This window comes from Lissotriton helveticus, chromosome 1_1 (assembly GCF_964261635.1).
Source record: "Lissotriton helveticus chromosome 1_1, aLisHel1.1, whole genome shotgun sequence".
Taxonomy (NCBI): Eukaryota; Metazoa; Chordata; class Amphibia; order Caudata; family Salamandridae; genus Lissotriton; species Lissotriton helveticus.
In genome coordinates, this window is record NC_136057.1 from 1,444,572,795 (window position 1) to 1,444,594,335 (window position 21,541).

Genomic DNA, 21,541 nt, shown 5'->3' on the forward strand with positions numbered 1-21,541 from the left:
CTTTCTGTTTCACGTTGGATTCGTGGCTGGAATTCCAGCTTGACAGCCCTGGTGGCTGAGCAGATATGTTCGGCCCTGTTCCAAGGCTGTGCTCCCGGCAGCCCGGGCATGTGTGGGCCTCAGAGAGCACTGACAGGGGTAGTGAGCTCTGAGCAAGACACACCTGTGGAGCCCGGGCGGGCCGGCTGCAGTGCCTGCAGTCCTCTCACGGGCTACCGGCAGCAGCAGGCGTCGGAGGCCGGGGGCTTGGACGGTGCAATGTTCCGCGGTGCAGTGGCCCAGGCCTGGGCCCCAGGGCTGCCCGCGCTGGCCACGGCCATGCTTCTGCAGCACAAGAAGGAGAGGAGGGCGGGGCAGAGGCAGCAGCGGCTGCCCACCTGGAAGGTAAGGTGTGAGCAAGGGAGGAGGGCGACGTATGCACGAACTGCATACCGGCAGGTACGACCTCAGTCTGACCCCAGCCTGGTATGAAATGGAGAGCCAAGAACACGTGCCGCATAACTTTATAACCCTTGTACCGCAGCATTAGGACTGGTGCACACTTCTGACCCTCTCAGACGCAAAAAACCCACACACACACACACCTGAGTAAATGATGCCGATAAAAATACTATCACAATCCGCCTTTTATCCAACATTGAAAAATGATCGTACCATAGCAAACACAGAAAGTGATCACTTCAAAGGTGTTTTTTAGATCTCTAAACTGTCCCGAAACGAATGTCACAGCAAACCCACATAGAAGTCCCACGTTAAGAAATAACACAGAGTTTTTTTTAGAAAAGTATATCCAAGTAACAGCTCCTGGCACTTAGCGAGTTTCAAAACGTGGAGGCAAGAGAGGTGTTTAAGTGAAATTGGTAGTGACCCCCCCCCCCACCTCAGACTGACTTCGGCTGCAAACAACGGTACTATGTACAATAGTAAATGTACAAATGCGCACACTGCCCAGAGACAGACTCACACTCACCCTCCAAAGCGTTCAGAAGAGACTTATGCGCACATTCGGCCCACAGGGACGTAACCTAAGTCCATTGCCTTCACTCAATTCACAACTATGTGACATCAGACCACAGTGGGAACATGAACTCACAGCTCATGCACAACTTCTAACCGCTATAATACAGCAATTAGATTTCCCTCGTACGCACTAGTGATTTTCAGATTTTATTTTATTAAATTTGTATACACAAGTATACACAAATTTGCAATGCAATAGCTCTCGCATTTGCAATAGTTTAAGCTATTGGCATTGCAAATGACAATGCGACTAATGTTTTAAAAAACAAAACATAAATAAAAGGCATTGTTATTTACAATGCCAATAGCTCAAACTTGCGTAAATGCGAGACCTATTGCATTGCAAATGCTTGTTTATACAATGGGATGATGACGCTTCCAAGCCACGAGGAGGGGACTGTCCCTTTAAGAAGACAATATTCAAAGAACGGTAAAAGAATCATTGCCCAGAGGGTAGCCTCTTGTTTAATAACTGATATTAGAACTTCATCAGGGTCCATTACGCCTGAGGATCTCAATGCACTGGTCGAGGACTCAATTTCCCCCACTGAAAGTGGGCCATAGCTGGCAGTTATGGACTTTAGGCCAGGTGTATCTTCAGATTTAATTTTTACATCTTGATTCTCTGCATGTATTGAGAGAATAAAACCTCGCCATGCGTCCTCTGGAATGGGAGATGGATAAGACCTCACTTTAGAACCACAACAATCATTATTGATCATCCGAAATTGTCTAGCATTTTTCTTAAAAGCCAAGCTGCTTCTCTCAAGTCACCACTCCTACGGTCAACTTTATGTTTTCTAAGTCTCACCTTCAGTAGTATCCTTCTACTTTTCAGCAGGGAAAGAAGATTGTCTCTTTCTTTCAAAAAGGTGACAAACTGCATTCAAATGAATCTGTTCATTTCCCTGTTCAATGAAAGTAGTAGGCAACATAACAGCTTGCAAGAAGGCTTGGGGTGCACCAGACGGTCATCCTTTGCAGTCTGTTTCATAAATGATGAAGAAGGAATTAAGGATATCCGTATTTCAAAGATCTAAATCATGAATAACCCCCTCCAGTAGCCCTTTTAAATTGGAGATTTTAGAAAAGGCCACTGCGTCTGACCTGAATTCTTATCACATTTTGTGCTGGTTCCATCAAATTTCCATGACCCTATAGGGTGTAGACTAAATTCTAAAAAACGAACAAGTAGTCTGTGATCACTAAGTAAAGAATATACAACTTTCAAATCAGTCAAAGTTGAACAGTCGTGTAGAAATCTATAATATAATCAATAATAGAGTCCCGGTGGTGATTTACGAGTAAATTGAGCTGGGGTATCCTGGTTGAATCCACCATTTATAATCACCAAATCACTCTTTCTTAAAAGGCCAAGAAGTAAATGCCCTCTTTGATCCATTCTAAAGTTCAGTGGAAAAAGTAATGGTGGAATATTAAATGCAGCTTCATTCTCTACGCATGAGAATAAGTTAATGGTAGTGGTTGTTGACTTTGCAATTTAAATCTCCAACAAACAGATATTTTGCCATTTTTGATAGGAAGGAGAAAATATCAAGAAGCATGTTATTATAACTTATCTGAGGAAATATATGTGTTCACCACAAGCAATGGGACTCTCACACTTCCATCTACAATTGGAACAATCTTTATAACCTGAAAGAGATTGAAGGGGTCTTTAAAACTATTATATTCACACTTTAAATAATTACTCAACAGATGGCTATTCTTCCCTTTGCATGCCCTTTCTAGGAAGGGAGAGCGTTAGAACTTAAGACAAAATAGCCATCAAAACAAAAAATCAGAAGAGCACCAGGTTTCCTGGATGCAGATCATATCCCCTTTAAAGTTGTTTAGGAATTCCATTTTCTCCAGGGTATTCATTAGACCAGCTGCATTCCAGGGAACCACTTTTATGTTACTGCTAATGATAGGGCTTTGATCCTTGACCCAACCCACAAGCACAATTGAGAGTATCGGCTAGCCAATTCAATTTCATGCACTCATCCTCTATTGGGATGGGAGGGATTCAGGGGACACTAGACCCATAATGCCTTACAGATCCCCCTCCATTCACTACTGAAACATGTAGACATTTTAAGTTGTCAGCTGTTATCTCAGTTAAGGAAATCAAATGATACTCAGAAATTGCAGATTTCAAAGGGACATGGTGCCGATTGGGGATAGTATTTTTGATTACATCAAAACCTCTACATTGGAGCAATTCGCTATTTTGGAGAATCAGATTTACAACAATTTTAGAGTGGAACTGAACCCTTGTTTTCAGCGCTGCAGGAAAGTGCATTAAGGACACAAGAGAGATGTCACTACTTTGTATCATCTTTAAATTTTCAATCTCTGCAAAACAGGTTAATAAAAAAAAAGATTGGTTCATAATTATATCACAGTCAAATAAGGCCACAAAATCTTACCTAAAAGTGTCTGCAGGGACATAAGAGAGCGGGAGAATGTTTCAACTCGAATGTATGCAGTTTGTGTTTACCACTGGCGCAAAACAATAAGGTTCAGACCTGAGGTTTAGGTACATAGACAGCTGTTCAGGGGAAACTAGACCGGCTGTGCGTAATTCTGTCTCTCTACTAGACAGGGGTTTTTTATGGAACAATAATCAATTTTTACATCTGAGCCTCCCTTTGTACCAGAGATGCTTGTGCTACATTGGGAAATATTTGAAATATCCCCTGAGGTCTTAGTAGTGGGGGCACCGGAAGCTCCTGTTTCCTTAAAGCAAAGTTTTCTTGTGTTTTTCTTAGAGATTCTTTGCTTTGGTTTTTCCTTTGGAGTGAACAGGTTTCGCAGGGGCAGCCGAGCTTGTTGTAGCCCAGTCATATGGTCTGAAAACAGGAAGGGCCTCAAACCTGGGACAAGAGACCTTCACCGATGAACTGGAAGCTGCAAGATATGGGGAACCCAAGTCAAACGATTCTTCAACGAATAAACGGAACATTCCGCGTTCTGCTGCTTCTTACTGGGACCACCAAATACATAATTTGAGGTTTACCAGCTTGTGTCCCATAGTCAAGAGCTTGGGGTGATTGGAGGGTGCCATCAAGCTCCTGGTTCTTAGGGGCCCCAACAGGTGGTCCATGATTCATGAGACCCAGCTTTCCGCAAACCTCACTTGTTGCTGTTTGAAGAGCTTCATTGGTGAGCACGCCCTCATCTTTGAACCCATCACCATTTTCAGGATTACCAGTAAGATGTCTTGGATGTGATGAGGTTTTTTTAAGTTATCTTTATTGGCATTTGAGACAAGAATAGAGGGTACAGCATTTTAAACATATTCTGAAACCGTGCTGCAATGGAAACCAATTAAACAAGAGAAAAAAGAAAACAAAAATGAATCGAAAAGTGTATACATACACTGTCCTATTCATCATAAAGCAGCATTATACATATCATTACTTCCCTGTGCCCCCTCCTCTTGCATGACATTTTTCCTTGACTGATGCCTTTTGAACAACAAGTACCTTTTTATTTAAACTGAACTACCCCCCTCCCCCTTTCCATGTCTGCGTGTGTGTCTTTCTTCCTTCTATCCTTCCCTATGTGCCACCTCTTACATCTAGGTTGTGTGTCCTCCTACCTCTCATAGTCGGCACCATATTGTCTTGCTGACCGTTCAGGCCCCGTGTCATTAGTCTGGGAAGCAGCAGGCTGCCGATCTGTCTGCATATCCCTCAGCATTGCCCTCCAGGCCCGTAGGTCATCTTCTAGTTTTTCATCCAGTCTGGTCTGTTGCATTCACATCGTTTCAGCTACAGCCCATTCATTCATATTCCGTACGCACAGCAACATTTTAGGTGGACTGTGGCTCAGCCACATATAGCTACACGTCGCTTTGCCATCACCAGTCCCAGGAGAACTAATTTCCTACTGAGGTTCTTATTTTTAGGCCGGGGTAGTAAACCAAGCAGTACCGTGCGGATCTCTCGGGGTACCACCCACCCCGCCGTCTCTTGTAACGTTGCCAGGACATCAGTCCAGTAAGGGCACATAACCGAACAGAACCATGACATATGTATAAAGTAGGCCTCCCCACATGTGGGACACTGCCCTCCACGTTCCGGGTAGATCCTATTCAAAATTTGGGGCGTTAGGTATGTCTGATGAACAAAATTTTATTGTATCAATTTAAAGCGAGTGTTCGAACTCACCTGCTTTAACCCCTCATGAATTTTAATCCAATCCTTACCTGTTATGGGGTCCCCCACTATTGTGTCCCATCTTGTCTGAACAGGGAGTCTCTGAACTATCTTGTCTTCCTGGATTGCTGATACAGATGGAAGACAAGTCTTCGTCCTCGGACCATATATAACAGGACCTGCAACACGTTGGCAACGGGGGGCTCCTCTGGAAACGTGGGCCATATCTCTTGCTACCCGAGCTATTTTCTCACACTGCAGGAACTGCCCGGTGCCGAAACTAAAGGTGTCCATTGCCTGCTCTCGGGTAATGTACTGTTTATTGGTATATAGGTCCCTCATCAGGCATCCATCCTCCTGCCATCTACGTACAGACATAGAAGCCGAGATTTTAGAGAAGGGCTGTACTACCCATAGGGGCATGTCCGGGGCATAGGGCGCTCATCTCAGCGTCTTTCTGACCGTGAGTTCCCATATTTCCACAACATGCCAAATTATGTATGGGCATGCCTGAGTTAAAATGTTACCCATCATTAGCAGTTCAGGCTGCGGCCGGTCCCCAAACGTTCACACCAGCAGACTCTTCTCCCAGTTTTCGTCTTCATCCAGCCAGTGCACTGAGCGCTGCAGCTGTGAAGCCATTTAATAAAATTCCAGGCAGGGAACCTCTAGTCCCCCGGCTTGCCACGTTCTCTGCAGTGTGGCCAGACTAACCCTTTTACGTTTAGCGCCCCATAATAAATCTACCAATAAGCTATCTAGATTTGCAAAAAACTGTTGAGGTATTTTGAAGAGGGAGTGCTGAACTGCATAGAGGCATATCGGTAGAATGATAATTTTGGCTATGGCTATCCTTCCCATAAGGGATAGAGGCAGTCCCTGCCAGAAACGCACCAAACCCCGTATTCCTTCAATTACATTCCCTACATTGAGAGTCAAATATTGCTCAGCCGTCGCAGCCAATTTGTTCCCCAGGCACCTAGGTGCGGTCCTCACCCATGGAAACCCTACCTCCGGCAACGCCCCATCTGGGAGTGAAGCCAACCTTCCCATTGAGATCAATTTCAATTTACCGGGATTAATCTGCAACCCAGATACGCTCCCAAACCTCCGGAAAATGTCAGACAATATTGGAATCTCTTGAACAGGTTGTCGGAGGTACACATGAGCATCGTCCACGTACATAGATACCACATGATTAGTCACTCCCAGTGGAATCCCAAATGCCAACGGCTCCATTGCTGTTGCAACAAGCATTGGTATAGCCAATAAGTCTCGCTTTTGGGACCGTATAAGTGTTTAGCCATGCAACAGTTGATATTGTTGCACCAAGGATATTGTGCTGCATAACTAAATACTTATAAGGTCCCAAAAGCGAGACCTATTGGCTATGCCAATGCTTGTTGAATGAGCTAAAGAGATGGAGAGCAACATAAGACCAACAAACATTGGCAAAGCCAATCAGTCTAGCATTGGCTTGACAGTGTTTGTCAATGCTTGCTTTTTAATACTCCATTGTTGCTGGAGTCGTCAGCACCCTTAAAAATATTTTCAAAAGTTTAACAAATTTGGTTTCAAGAAGCACACATTACTACAGTGCACCCAGGCACCAAAGGGAACTACCTTATTTGCAGGTGTACTCCTTGTCCAAGAGTTAAACACCATCACTCAAAGTGAAGTGTGCTGACCCACTACCCCAAGCAGTATGCTGTAGCTGTAGCAGGTGGAAGAAAAGTGTGAATAACACAACAACAGACCAATGGATGAAGTGGGCTGGCTGAAAGCCCCTAATAGCATGTATATTGGATATGTAAATTACTAAAAATGAAATGGTCTTGGCTTGCACAGAGCTAAAAAGAATTTGTGCCAGCATTTAAGCATTTCCATTGGAGGCATTTCCAATGTCATTATCTTAAGAAAGTAACCTGTCATTTTCTTTCCATTTATTGACACAAAAAATACCTTAAAAGCACCTCACAGGTCTGTCCTACCGTACACTGACGAACCTAGCAACGGACCCCATGCATAAGTGGCATCCTCTTCATGGATGTTAAGCAGTAGCATACTGGACCAGGAGGGTTGGTAGCAGGATGTTTAATCCAATGTGGCACATAATCTGAGCCTATATTCATCCCGCTGAGCTCTTTTTCATGGTACTAAAACTCAAGGTACTTCTGCACCTGATCAGAAGTATGAAATACTGTATAAATACAACTGCTAAAAAATACAGTAAGAAAGGAGATGGATATAAGACCTAAGTTTGTGAAAGGAAATATGGGACTCATTCTCTTGGTTAAAGAATGTGTGACGAATCTACGATATGTAGGTCAATAAGAAATACTTAGTATGGCACTCCTCTTGTATAACTATTATGACATCAGGAAAGAACTACATAATGTTTGCACTGAGGAAGAGGCACAATCAGCAAAACACATTGACACAGCATCCAATCCCACTAGGAAGAATAAGACTGGAGATATCTGACGACTTTCCTTGAGAACACACCTCCAACCACTTTAGTGACTCCTCCTAATGTGTTATTTTGATTGAGACATATTGACAACTTATGTGTACTTGAGTCAATAGCAAAAGCCTCTAACGAACAGCAAATACACCACAACATCCTGTACTTAATGAATAACAAGAGCATGTGCCTATTTTGCACAACATGGTAATTTAGTTGAAATATTCAACCCCTTGTTTGCTATCCAACACTACAGCCTCTCCAAAAGGGTACCTTTCATATTTGTTTTTTTACACATATACAGCTCAAATGTGCATATGACTCAATATGGACAGGGCTGGGTCAGACAGGTAAGGAAGATCACACCAATTGCTTTTTTTCTGACGTATATTTCAAAATAATGACACCGCCCGTAAGTTCCTATGATTACAAACACATTTGAGGAGCAATATTGACTAAAGAAAAGAAAGCTACAATTTGGCAGATACTGAGAATCCTCAAGTGAATTAATGAACGTGTCCTCATGTAACGCAACTGGTGGTCATGTAAAGCGCTCCGAAACATGATTTCGGGTCAAGTTCGTGCTATTTAAACTTCGAGAGAATTATTTTTTTTAACCAGTTACGAAAATATGATCGGAGGCTTACAGTAGGCAGGCTTAAAGTGGACACTTGTGTCTATAGAAGGTAACAACTGTTCAACCTCGGAGTCCCATACACTGGTACTTTGCATACGATTATTCTGGCAGGATTTAGTTCAGACAGTAGCAAAGTTTCAACCATCAGATGTGCACAAAATATTAATAGTGTTTGGGGGTATTGATTAATCTCCCAAAGCGGTAGATACAAATGGTGTGTAAAGCAAGAGTATGGTAATGTCAGGGGCATAAAAGTTAGGAACCCTCTTTAAAATGTTCTAGCATGGTGTGAAAGATGCCGCTTTGTATTTGTTAAAGGAACATCAAGACCATAGGCATGTGGTCATGAAAGAAACCAGCGATTCTCCATACTTTGTAAGCAGCACAAGTGCTCGGGATGGGGCTAAAGAAGTTGTACTATCTGATGCATGGTTCAAGGCTCTTCCAGACACAAATTCCTGCCCGTGCCAAGTCCCATGCGCACCTAAGAAACGATTGCAACAGCAGCTGCACAAGGGGCATGTGTACGGAGGTCAAAATATCAAAAGCATATAACAAATCTGCATCCATAGGGCAGAAAAGTCTGTCAACAGAAACTTCTGCACGATACAAAGTAAATTATCTTAAAATTAAGGCCGAAGAACAAGCGTTAGACTTCGTACTTTCTGTACATAGCGGTAGCAAATAGTTTAGCTTTGCATACGTTTCGTAGAGTTCTTATTACATCAATCTACAAATGAAGTCTTAGCCTGGTGTGTTGCCAGCTTTTTCTAACACTGCACGCAAACGCGGGAACTTAAACTATCGTCCATTTCGTCTTACGAAGCATTTGTTTACAGAGGAGATGCCACCATCAAACCATCAAATTTGTGGTGTGAAGTAGAGGGTTGTGTTGGAGGTTATTCGCGTACAGGGAGAGCGAGAGGAAAGCCAGATGGCGCCTCTGCACTGCGAAAGTGATTGCGATGCACTTAATGACCGGCCTGTGAAAGACAGATGGCGGCTGCGCGCGCGAACGCAAGCGCTAGGCCAGCCAAAGCGTGGGGTAGCACTTTGAAAACCCCCTTACTAAAGTCGAGCAAACAGCGCATGCGCTGCTCTAGGCTAGACCTAAAAATGAGTGGCAATAATGTTCATCCCTGTCTGGTGCCGCGTTGCAATATGAAGGCCCTTGTGACCAACCTCCCCGTTCGTATTCTGGCATGAGGGGCTGAGTAGACTAATTGTACCCATTTAAGAACTTGTACCCTCACCCTATTTTTCGCAGGACTTCCCAGATATATACTCAACCAACCGAATCGAACGCCTGCTCTATAGCCAATAACGCCAGAGCACAATCCTCCTGATCCAGGGAGGGGGAGTGCCATACATGGCGAGCCTCCGCAGATTATAGGCAGTGCTACGTTTAGAGATAAAGCCCCTTTGGTCAGGATGGATTAGGTGGTGCATATGCGGTTGAAGTCGGACTGCCAAGATCTCGCTCAGGATTTATATATCTATATTCAGAAGGGAAATTGGTCTATACAGTCCCGGCAACCGGGTATCCCGGTCTGACTTGGGTATTATGACTACCAGCGCTTCTCTCATAGAAGTTGGCAATGTTTGCCTCTGAAGCGCTTTGTTGTATACTTCCAAAAGGTGGTCTACTAAAACGGGTGCAAACCATTTATAAAACTCGCCCAGTAGACCATAATTCCCAGGACTTTGGGATTCCTTTAAAGCTTGTATGGCCTCTAGTATTTCCTATTTGGATATCAGGTCATCCAACAACTGGCTTGCCTCATTTTCCAATCGAGGGACGTCTAGGGCGGCCATAAACCCAGTCATCCTCTCCGTATTTAGAGGAGGATGCCTGCATACTACACTTGGCTAAGTGATCGGCCAAGATGTCCAGGATTTTTTGTTGGCTATATACTGTATGCCCCTCGCCGGACTGCATCTGCACTATGGGGGAGACCGGCTTCTGACTCTTTAATCAATTTGGCAAGCAGGGCCCCAGAACGGTCTCCCTCTACATGCAAAAGCTGTCGATAGGCAGTGTAATGAAACTTTTCAAGCCTGTATAATGCCGCCAACAGCTGTTCCCGTGCCGTCGCCAGTCATTCAGAAGACGAGGAGCTGTCGGTAGCGATGCCTCCAAATCTGCCAGTTTCCCCTCCTGCACCTTAATGTCCCTTTCAAGCTGCTGACGGACACCATAGGTTGTATTAATGCAAATCCCCCAGATCACCCCCTTCATAGCCTCCCACTCCACAGTCCTAGAGGACGCTGAACCCCAATTAGTTTCAAAATATCTAGAAAGCTCTTCTCCTAGCGTAGCGGCAAAGGGTGGGTCAGTGAGCGCCTCAGTCTGGAGGCTCCATGTTCGGATCGCAGATCTGGGCCTCTCAGGGTCTAAGGATAACTTCATGGGAGAATGATCAGAGATATGTTTCGGAAGCTATACGTCTCCCACCCTAGACATCAGGGTCCGCATATACAAAAATTGGTCCTGCCTGCTAAATGTATTTGTCGCAGGGGTATGACAGGAGAAAACTCTAGTGTCTGGATGTCGTATCCTCCACACATCCACCAGCCCAAGCCCCCTCATGGTGTCTGCCAAAGCCTCGGTCATGCCCGGTTTAGTGTCTGCCCGGGGAGGGGGGGAGGCGGGGGGGGCTCCCAGTCCTGTGTCCCAGCTAACACACAGTTGCATAATTACGTCCCCCCACGTATGGGGCCGCTGTGGTCACCACCTCAGGAAAGAAGCCTGGAGCATCTGAATTCAGAGCATATACATTAATAAAGCATATGTCCGGACCGTCAAGCCTGCCGTACAAGATCCCAAACAGCCTCTCTGGGTCGATCACAAGGTGCAACTGCTGAAAAGGGATCCCCGGGCCACCCAAATGAGATACCCCCCGGGCAAATACAGTATATGAAGTAGCATGCAACTATCCTCTCCATCTGCATCTTATATAAAGTAGTGTGTCACCCCAAATATGGGTTACCTGGAGGCCTGCTACAGAGATTCTATGTCGTCTTATGTATTCCTACACCCTTCTTCGCTTTTCGAGCACTGCCATTCCACAATTATTCCAGGTCAGTAGTTTCATCATGGGAGGAGCCATGGTAGTTAGTGGTTGGACCTGCTCCTGGGTTCCGACCCTTCCATCCCGCATCGAAATTGGGCGCACATCACTAAATTACATCCCAGACATGGATCAATTAAACCCTTCTTAAACCATTAAATGACAAACACAACTGATGGACTCCCCTATGCCCCCCACCCACTAGGCAGTGAAACGGATCCATCCCTCCCAACATGGTAGAGAGCGAGCAATGCCATCTCCCACCCCAAACAACCCCCCACAAATTTCTCGAAGAATATATCTATCCACTGCAACATAGACCAACGTTGTACTCAACAAATCCTTAGATGAGCAGTAGCCATGTCCCATGAAAGAGGTGCAGTGCAAGTGGCCAGGCACTCGACAGGGTGCGAGGGAAGAGCCTCTAGCTCCCCAAACAGGCCCCAGCCTCTACTGAGGGACGTGGTTCTCCACGGACAGAGGATATACAAAAATTACTTTTCCCCACAATAGAAAAACTAAACGTTTAAAGTGGGTCCCCCCATGTCCACTTATCTGATTGTTCTGGACGATGAACCTGCTTCTTTTCCACAGAATGTGAACTCAAGACAAGTACAATCTGCACACACCCTGACCCTTCCAGAGCCGCCAGTGTCCTTTTGTTGTTTCCCTCCACACAGTCGCCTTTGTCTTGCGGCAGGTACTGTAAATCCATTAGGGTCCTCGAGTTGGGTTGTAAGTCCCGACGATCGGCATGTACCCCTATAGTGTCTATCCATTCAGAGGCCTCCACCGCCTAGAAGAAAAACAGAGCCCTGCACTAATGCTCAATCCGGAGATTGGCTGGGAAGAGGAGGCTGTACTTCATCCCGGTTTCCCTCATTCCCCTTTTCACTGCCAGAAGGTGAGCCACTGGTCCTACACCCGTTGGGTATGAGTCCGGGAAAATTGCAATGGGATGGCCCTGGAATTGCATACCATCCTTTGTACGAGTGGCCTGCAGGATCAGATCCCGGTCACGATAATAAAAAAAACAGGCTATGATGGCACTCGGCGGAGCCCCGGGTCGAGGAGGGGGGACCAGCGCCCTATGGACCCGTTCAATGTTGAAGAACTTGGACGTTCTCCCGGGTGTAAGTACGCTTGTGATCCAGTCCTCCAAGAATAACTCCACAGAGGATCCCTCAGCCTGCTCTGGGAAACCCATAAACCTCAGATTATTTCTCCTTGAGCGCCCTTCCTGGTCTTCGCCACGTCATCAAGTTTGATCCTCCTTCTTTGTAGCTCCATGACCGTTTCCCGGAGAGACTGGACTTCCGTCTGAAGTGTGCCCACATGCTGTTCCGTCGTGGTGACTCTGTCGGAGACCTTGCGCAGGTCACATCGAAGAAGATTGACATCAATTGCCACTGCATCAATCCTGGCCACCATATCGTCCCTCGTATTCTGAATAGCTGCCAGGATATCATTTAATGAAGGCTCCTGCTGATCTCCAGCTGGCACCACCTCCACAGTATCGTCCCCTCGTGGTTCCTGTTGATTTGGGCCATGCGTAGGGGTTGCGCATAATTTATTATTTTGTTGGACTGGGCCCGATTGCTTTTGTCCTTAACAATGGTGGCCAGTTTCCCCTAGAGGACCCCAGGGTCCAACCAGCCTGAATCGCACCCTGGATCCCTACCGGCTCAGTCCTCTGCGATTATCTGCCCACGGGCAGAGCCAGTCTCACAACACTACAGCTCCCGCGTGTCCCGTTCCCATTGACAGGGTCTCTCAGTTAGAGTGCGACTCTAGCAGGGTCAGTCAAAGCAGGCACTCCACTACTGCAGAGTCAACCAGTCCCTCACTCCAGGGGGCCGAAGACCAATAACTGTCCCAGAACCGGTCAGGGGCGCCAAGAGATCGCCAACGAACCCCCAGTCATAGGTGTAGTTCACCCCCTTGGAGGTTCATTGTTAGTCTCCATCCAGACCCCGCTGTTCTCGCACCAGCACTTAAGCTTTCAAATGATTTAAGTCCGCGGGAGGGACCCCGCTTCCCCACCTTCCTGCACACAGGCGACCCGTCTCGTGGCAGTGATCTAAATCAGAGTCGGGCCTCTACCATGCCCAGGCCACGACTCGATCCCAGATCCCCGCTAGCCTCAAGCGCCACGGCCAGGTCCGGTCCAGTCCTCCCGGGGGACCGCAGGGGCCGCAGTTTCTCCAATGTTTATTGCGGACCAGCTCCTCACAGTCACCACCATGTACTGCGGCGCTGCAATCACAGACGGCATTCCAGCCGCCGGCGCCCCGCTCTCGGTGTCAGCTGCAAAGGAGCCCACGTCAGCTCAAGATGGTGGCTCTGTCCTTTCGTCGATAGGCCCCGAGGTCTATTCCGCTATATTACGGGGACCAAATTACCATTCCCACACCAGATGGTGTTTCCTGGCCGGGCTGATGTTATGTGAGGCAGGTGCTAAGATCGCACCATAGGATTCTGGCGGATTTCCCTGCGTTCCAGCAGGAGTACCGCAAAGGCACGCCCTATGCGGCCATCTTACCGGCCACGCCCACATCTTGGATGGGATCAGTTATTCACCGATTATTTTTAGGAGTGCTAAGATGGATTACTGAATTCTTTCCATGCACTTAAGAGATTTGCACATATTGACCAGGGAGTTTGTAGAATAAGTTCCCAAGCATTTCTATTTCGGATGTCACTGAAGATCACAGTACTACTGATGATTTTTCTGAAGGAGTACTACTGAAGAGCATTAAACCGGTGACCTGTAATGGTCCAGATGGGATCCTAAGGGAGCCGCTTGCCATTGGTAAACGGGTGCTCAAGTTAATGGTCGCATCCAGTAAGGTAAAATACTCAATGGCAGGGTTTCTAGACTCCCCAGACACACAGTTTGCAATGTCTGAGGCAGGTAAGTGCTGAGAGAAGGATGGAGTAGAATCAGTCTGCTTGAGTGTAGCCTCCAGGCCATCATCCTTAATTCACGGAAGAGAGCAGCAGCTTGTATCATCTGGGACTGTTTGCAGATCTAAACAAGGGGTGGGGGGAGGAGCACACAGCAGAGAGCAAGCCGCACCACAGACCTAGTTGTGCCATTTCCGCACTCCCCCAGCTCTACCCGAGGAACAGAGCACTAATAGTGCTTCCTACACCCCAGAGAACCAGTGCTGATAAAATGTTCATAAAATGCTATAGAGTTCAAACCAAATGCACTCCTCCTTTCTCTTCTCTCCGGTCTCACCCCTCTCTCCAAGTGTTGAATGGTTGGTGCAGAGTTGTTCTCTGTCCGCACACTGATCTCAGCCTTAATGTATACTTAATGTAAGCCTCGGGCAATCCAGGCTGCATAGGAGGAGGAAGAGAGGATCCAGAGAAGGGACACCAAAGCAAGGCCTGGTGCATGCACAACATCGACAATATGGAGGGGGGCACCAAATTAGTCCAATTGGAGGTGTCGGGCAGGCAACCAGCGCTTCAAACCTCAAGCCAGACCAGCGCGAGGGGTGAGCAGCGGCAACATCGGCAGGCACAGGCAGAGATCCTTTGTGGCAAAGGGGAGCCATGACAAGAAGTCAAGTGTTTTCCAATGGCAGCTGCTGCAACTGCGGCAATCACGAAGCCGTGAGGCACTTGCGCAGCTCCTAAGAGGCTTCCACTCCGGCAGAAGGCACAGGTGTAGATGAGCCGCTGCAAGAGGTAAAGGGTTTTTCAGTAGCGGCTGAGGGAACCACGGCTGCCGCAAAGCACCTGCATGGCTCCTGCGGCTTTTGCAAAGTGCGGCGGGCCGGAAGCAATAAACGAGCATCACAGTGGAAAATGCATTTAAGCCTGCCAGGTTTCTGTTGTCAAAAGTGACATCTTCAGGCAGTGGTTTTTTTTAGCCTCGAGCATGCTGCAAGTGGATTCTTTTTATTGGGTGTTTACTATGCTAAATAGTTTTTTTTTTTACATTTCCTTAATGGAAAGTGTTGCTGGCTCAAAAAGCAAGAACTAACAAAAGATGTAACACTTCGGATGGGGTCAATTGACAGCTATGCCCACGATAAAAAATAAAAAATGAAGCTTATAGTCCTGTCCAAATCGAACAGCAAGAAACATGAGAGGGTTATGGGGCAGGTGAGTAGCAAGCTTGAACATTGTGAAGAAATACTTAAAGAAGTTTCCTAACCTAATCAATAACCTCCATGACAACGCTGACCCATTCAAAAACTTCACACTGGATACTAGAAAACCAGAATTGGCTATCCCAACACTGGATACTAGAAAACCAGAATTGGCTATCCCAATGGGAGACGTTCACCTATATAGTTTCCGTGCTAACCCAAGACGTATCAAGTGTTACACATGTAGTAAACTAGGTCCTGCAAAGTTGAAGGAGGGAAATATGTATACACGCAGTGCAAAGGAAAACAACCATTGGCAAAGCCAATAGGTCGTGCTTTAAAGAGGCTTTGTCAATGATTTTAGCTAGGACGAGGCGAGCCAGCAACACACAGGGTGGGGGCAATGCAGATTTTGGGGGGAATAAAGCGCTATGATGAAGCAGCTTTGTCCGCATCACAGCACTTTTTTTATTGCGTTGGGAGGCAACAGACCTGCTTGGTGTTTGTTGGCAGGACAGCGCCTACCCCTAGCATCTTCTCGCACATAAAGCTCTCTCACCTGGAGTGGCGTCCATCGCTGCTAGTTTGCGGCGTGCTGTACATGACAGCAGAAGCAGCCCGAGTCTTAGAGCCAGGCATGAGCAGCTCGTTGCCCTGGGGCGGCGATGCATGATGCAGTGGGTATCTCTGCACAGGGCCAGTACATAAGCACTGACCAGTTTGAGGAAAGAGGATTCAAAACAACAGGAGCTTAGAGGGTAAAGTTAGTCATAGGTCGCCCTCCACTCATAATGCAACTAGTACAAATAAAGACCTAGACTTTTCAGGCACATTATAAATGTATCCTTTTCTGGTACACCATTAATTGTATTCTCATTACAAATTTTACTCCCCTATTTTTAATTCTCGGGGTAGTTGGTATAGCCTGGACTTGTGCCTCATTTAAACAATCGCCTGGTTCCCAAAGAGTAAAATTCAGTTGCGAGCTAACATGCAACACACACTCAAGTGTCAAACTGTGATATGGGTAAACTGAGAAAAGTGTGCAAGAGCAAGATGGCACCTCACGGGCGGACCACCAACGGGAACCTGGCAGGTACTCACCAGGATTGCCCTGTTCTCATCATTGGCACCATCAAGCTCGAAAAAAAAAAGTGTCCAAGAAACACAAAAGAAATAGTTTTGTGAAAATATACAGTGAAGGAAGACCACAAGGTAACCAAAAATGTGTCAAACAACATATAAAACCACACACCAACACAGATATGCACTTTTATTCTGTCTCTTGTGTTGGGTATTGAGGTTAAAAAAGGAAGTAGTTATGGTTACTAGCTATCCAACCAATACTACTTTACTTGCCAATAGTAAAGTAGTATTGGTTGGATAGCTAGTAACCATAACTACTTCCTTTTTACCAACTACCCCGAGAATTAAAAATAGGGGAGTAAACTTTGTAATGAGAATACAATTAATGGTGTACCAGAAAAGGATAAATGTATAATGTGCCTGAAAAGTCTAGGTCTTTATTTGTACTAGTTGAGGAAAGAGGAGACAGCGGGGGGAGCTGGGGGAGCAATACCAGGTGAGGTGCTTTCTCATGGCAAGAACACCCCTAGCTCTGGCTGTAATGACTACAGCAGCCCGATCCAGCAGCAGCTCAACCCCATTTCTAAACTCCTATGCCTGCAGCTGAAGCAGAGCAGGCACCTCCCACTTCTGCCTGACTCCTTAACCCTTTCACTGTCTCTACCGCAACTCGCTATCACAAGACCGCTTCCCCATGCAGAACTGCTGGGACCTCCCCTCCCAGCCTCCACAAAATCTACCACTGCACCAAGCTGCTCTGAAACACACATGCACCATCAATTTCAATTCGAAGACGGGTGGTAAAGAAGGCATGACAATTGGAGGGAGGGCGTGAGGGGGTAAAGAAGGCATGGACAATGGGAGGGAGGAAGGGTGGGGTTATAAAGGAGGCACCAAAGCACGTCGTGCCTGCAGTAAGAGAAACTTTATAAACAAAATAGTGCTTTTTAGTTTACAGAGCTTTTTTTTATAGCGTGAATCAGTCTTGACCCTGTGCCCCATGGGAACAGTCCAGCCGAACTGCTAAGCCAGGTCCTCCCTGGACTGGAAACAAGCATCCAAGGACCGGTTTCGGGCTTTCAGCCCTCTTCAGCCTGGATAGCTTGATATGACATTGTTCTGCATTCTGTCCATCAACTGTTGTTTTTGCATTTGTCACCCCGAGTGGGATGGGTATGCTCAGACGTGAGTTCCATGCTCTCCACACCACTGGAGTCAAGCTATCCTGGCTGAAGACGGCTGATAGCCAGAAACCGGTCCTAGGATGCTTGATTCCGGTCCAGGAAAGACATGGCTTGGCAGTTCGGGCTGGACTGTTCCCATGAGGCACAGGGTCAAGGCTGATTTGCATATGGCCATGTCTGAACTGGGGTGGTGTGGAGTGCAAAAAAACGATGGATTTAGGCTCAGATCTCTGCACTGGGGTGAATGTATGACATTGTTCTGCATTCTGTCCATCAACTGTTGTTTTTGCATTTGTCACCCCGAGTGGGATGGGTATGCTCAGACGTGAGTCCCATGCTCTCCACACCACTGGAGTCAAGCTATCCTGTCTGAAGACGGCTGATAGCCAGAAAACGGTCCTAGGATGCTTGATTCCGGTCCAGGAAAGACATGGCTTGGCAGTTCGGGCTGGACTGTTCCCATGAGGCACAGGGTCAAGGCTGATTTGCATATGGCCATGTCTGAACTGGGGTGGTGTGGAGTGCAAAAAAACAATGGATTTAGGCCCAGATCTCTGTACTGGGGTCAATGTATGACATTGTTCTGCATTCTGTCCATCAACTGTTGTTTTTACATAGCACCAGTTACATTACATGATGACACATTCATTTTTTTTTGGGTAGGCACGGGGAGATTATGTGATATGGCCAGAATCACAGGCTTCATTGCCTAGACTCGAACCCAGTTCCCCAGGTTCGAGGTTGATCGCCCTAGCCGTTAGGCCAACTCCTCTCCCCAAAAGGTCTTAAAGACTAAATAACAGGTACTGTGTTACTACCGAAGTAAAAAAGACAGTTGCCATGGGAGGTGACAAACGAAGAGGCAGCGGTACAAAGGAGAGACGAACAAGTCTATTTACAAATCAGAAGCCAGCATTTAGGAAGAACAATGACACAAGCCAATGGCAAATATGGGCCAAGGGTGGGCGGGCCTTCAATTCCCTACTCCACTACAACAAATCTCGCAGAGCAGTGCGTGCACGCTGACTCTAGGCTCGACCTAAAAATAAATGATGCAAAGTTTGCACTTCAAGTAAGGCATCATTAAATTAGAGTCAACTAAAATGCCTCTAATTGCATAAAAAGTGGAACATTTCTTCTTTCGATAGATGCTTGCAAGCTTTCTAAAAAGTGCAACATGCAGAGTAGTTATACATTTATGTTATCAGATGACTCCATGTTGCCAACGACACAACTTTCCAGTTCTGGGTTTTTTCTTATACAAATTATTGATCTATAGTGTGTCAATTCAATTGGATCAACTGAAGTGGCCCAGGAACACATCTCCCAGAAGGCATTAGGCTATTAAAGTAAACTAAAGGAATAGCGCACTGTGTCACTGGTGACTTACCTTAACATATGTTTATGGCTTTTAGAGTTACCATGGTGAAGCTTGAAATATAAACCATCCCCCAAAGTGGCTCAGACTGTACATGTACTACTTTAAGTTATCTGGTACTTGTATGGTGTGCAACAGCCCCCCGTTAGGCGCCATGGCATTCTTAACTGTTAGGCATAATTACAGGCACTTGCAAATGTAATTGCTCCCTTTCTAAGAAATTGCGAGCTTAAGAAAATCAAAGGATTACGGGTATTCCTAGCGCACCACAGCTGCTAAGATTGCCATATCAAAACACTGTTTACAGTTCTGGGTGTTTGATTTACCAAAAAGGTGCATCCTGAGAATTCAAATCCTAGTTTGATTCAAATGAACAACGTGTACTGCCAACCCTTTAAGCAATAACTTTAAGAGTATTACTTAGTGGTTGCAGTTACATAGCCTTGATACAAGTCTAATCACGGTGTCCTGCCAACATGGTGTTAAAACATCAGAATAACTAAACAATCCAACAATCCTAACAAATCATGCTTCTACTCAAGGGGTTTAAACTATCACGTTTGTTTAGCATAATTCATTCAGTTAAAAGAAGCATGTTACAAGTCTGATTAAAGCTCCCTGAAAACAGATGGACTGGTGAAGCAGGAGCCAATTGGCCAAACCACACAGAAGTCATCTATCACCAAAATGCACTGTGACAGCTTGCCAGAATACAGAGGTAGTTGACATCACGTATTGCCTCGAGACATAAACACACAAATAACGTCAAACTACTAGAGAGTGGGGCCAGGTCTAGAGAGTGAAAAAGTAAAGACTATAGGATTCCGGAAGTAAGACTTCGCAAACGGAAGTACAGCCACAGTGTCCGGAAGACAGCGCCTCAAAACCAGGAAGTGAAAATTAAAGCGGACCATTCGTGGCATGGGGCCGGAAGTGATATGAAGAGCAATTCCATAACTAACCGTAAGCTGCAGCTGGTGTTTCCGCCCCGTACAACCTCCAAAGAGAAGCAAGAGGAGTCCTATAGGACCAAGCAGCAGCCACCGGCCACTTCGCGCATCCATTCTCGTTTCGCGTCACCACAACAACCCATCGGAAATCCCGCCTACCGGACACAGTTAACCCAATCAGAGAGTAAGGCCTTACCCTGACTGACTGGGATAATGTCCAATTGGTCTGTCCTAGAGAGAGCCGCTGCTACTCTATACGCTTCTTTCTTTTTACGGTAACCGAGCCTCCACCAACGGCCAATCACAAAACGGAAAGCTTCTATTCTAATAGTTATTCTCTAGTCATGTGTCAACATGTAATTACGTGTTACACGATGGACCCAGTTAGAGGATGGCACGTATTATAAGCATTCCAAGAAGGCCGCCAGACCTTACCAAACCTGCGCGTCTAGAGTGTTATCTGATGTGCCATGTTGGGTGAGGATATAAAGAGGGCGATTGACCGAGCATCCAACCACGCCTTGTTCGTGTTGCCGGATGCCTCACGCCACCTAGCCACGGGGCATTATTTACCTGTTCATGGCTCTTAGTGTAACGGGTAAGAATGCCAATATAATGAGGTAATACTTATACAAAAGGAGCCGTATTATTACCCATAATTTCCCTTTTCTTGCCGCATAAAAAAGGTCCTCCTCGTTGCATTATTTCAGTGGCCCTGATTATAGTTTTAAGTGTAATGTTGCTATACTTGCCAACATTGTGGGTTTGATAAGTAACATTACCATATGACTACGTGTCTTCAAGAACACCACGTTGCAGTCATGGGCTTACCATATCTAAACAATTGTTTTCAGACGTGGTGGTCCAATTGGTTCAGATGAAATTAACGACGTTAAGTCATAGGAAGCATTGGGTTGTATTATGTGGGAACATTTCAGAAAATGCGTTATTTTATTGCGAGATGCGTGGCACTTGGCAGGGCTGGTTGTTAAAAGAAAGTCCAGTGCTTGAACATTGTGTGCCCCATAATGAAATGGAGTCATTTGGCAATCTTTTTATCACTTTGCCTTTGACTTCATGAGACAAACTACTTGACTCAGATCACAAGACTGTTGAATGGTTCAAAGTAAAAAAACATAACATTGCAAAAGTGAAGTTCTGCATGGCATCAGTTTTGCAGCCGCGCTGCCTTGTTAGTTCAGCCTAAACTGCCTGGGGAGCTACTCTGGGATGCAGTGCATCTCTAGAATGTGGGGCAGACCTGTTTCTCCCATACATTGCAGTAGCATTAGAACTAGCACGGTGGCTATAAATGGACATTAACTCCAATTGTGATGTGGATACACCCTGAACTAGCAGGTCCTGGAAAGGGTATGATAATTCCTATGCCCCCTGGTATGGAAGGGGCACGCTGTTGAGCAAAAATCTGGGCCGGGAGGGGGGGGGGGGCTTCTGTCTCGGCAGTCAGTTGTCTTGCTA

The 21,541-nt window shown here is 46.1% G+C and overlaps 1 protein-coding gene across 2 annotated transcripts in view; it reads right to left on the reverse strand.

Moving 5' to 3' along the window:
* The window catches only part of GPR108 (G protein-coupled receptor 108), a 124,204-nt gene extending 103,958 nt beyond the window's left edge, over positions 1 to 20,246 (reverse strand). Inside the window, exon 1 of one of the 2 annotated variants that reach the window (XM_078685739.1) lies at positions 20,075 to 20,246. In XM_078685739.1, coding sequence (XP_078541865.1) covers positions 20,075 to 20,176 — 102 coding nt within the window. In that variant the 5' untranslated portion in view covers positions 20,177 to 20,246. The remainder of the gene's footprint in view (positions 1 to 20,074) is intronic. The other variant, XM_078685745.1, reaches the window with a different exon arrangement.
* Positions 20,247 to 21,541: the final 1,295 nt, after the last annotated feature.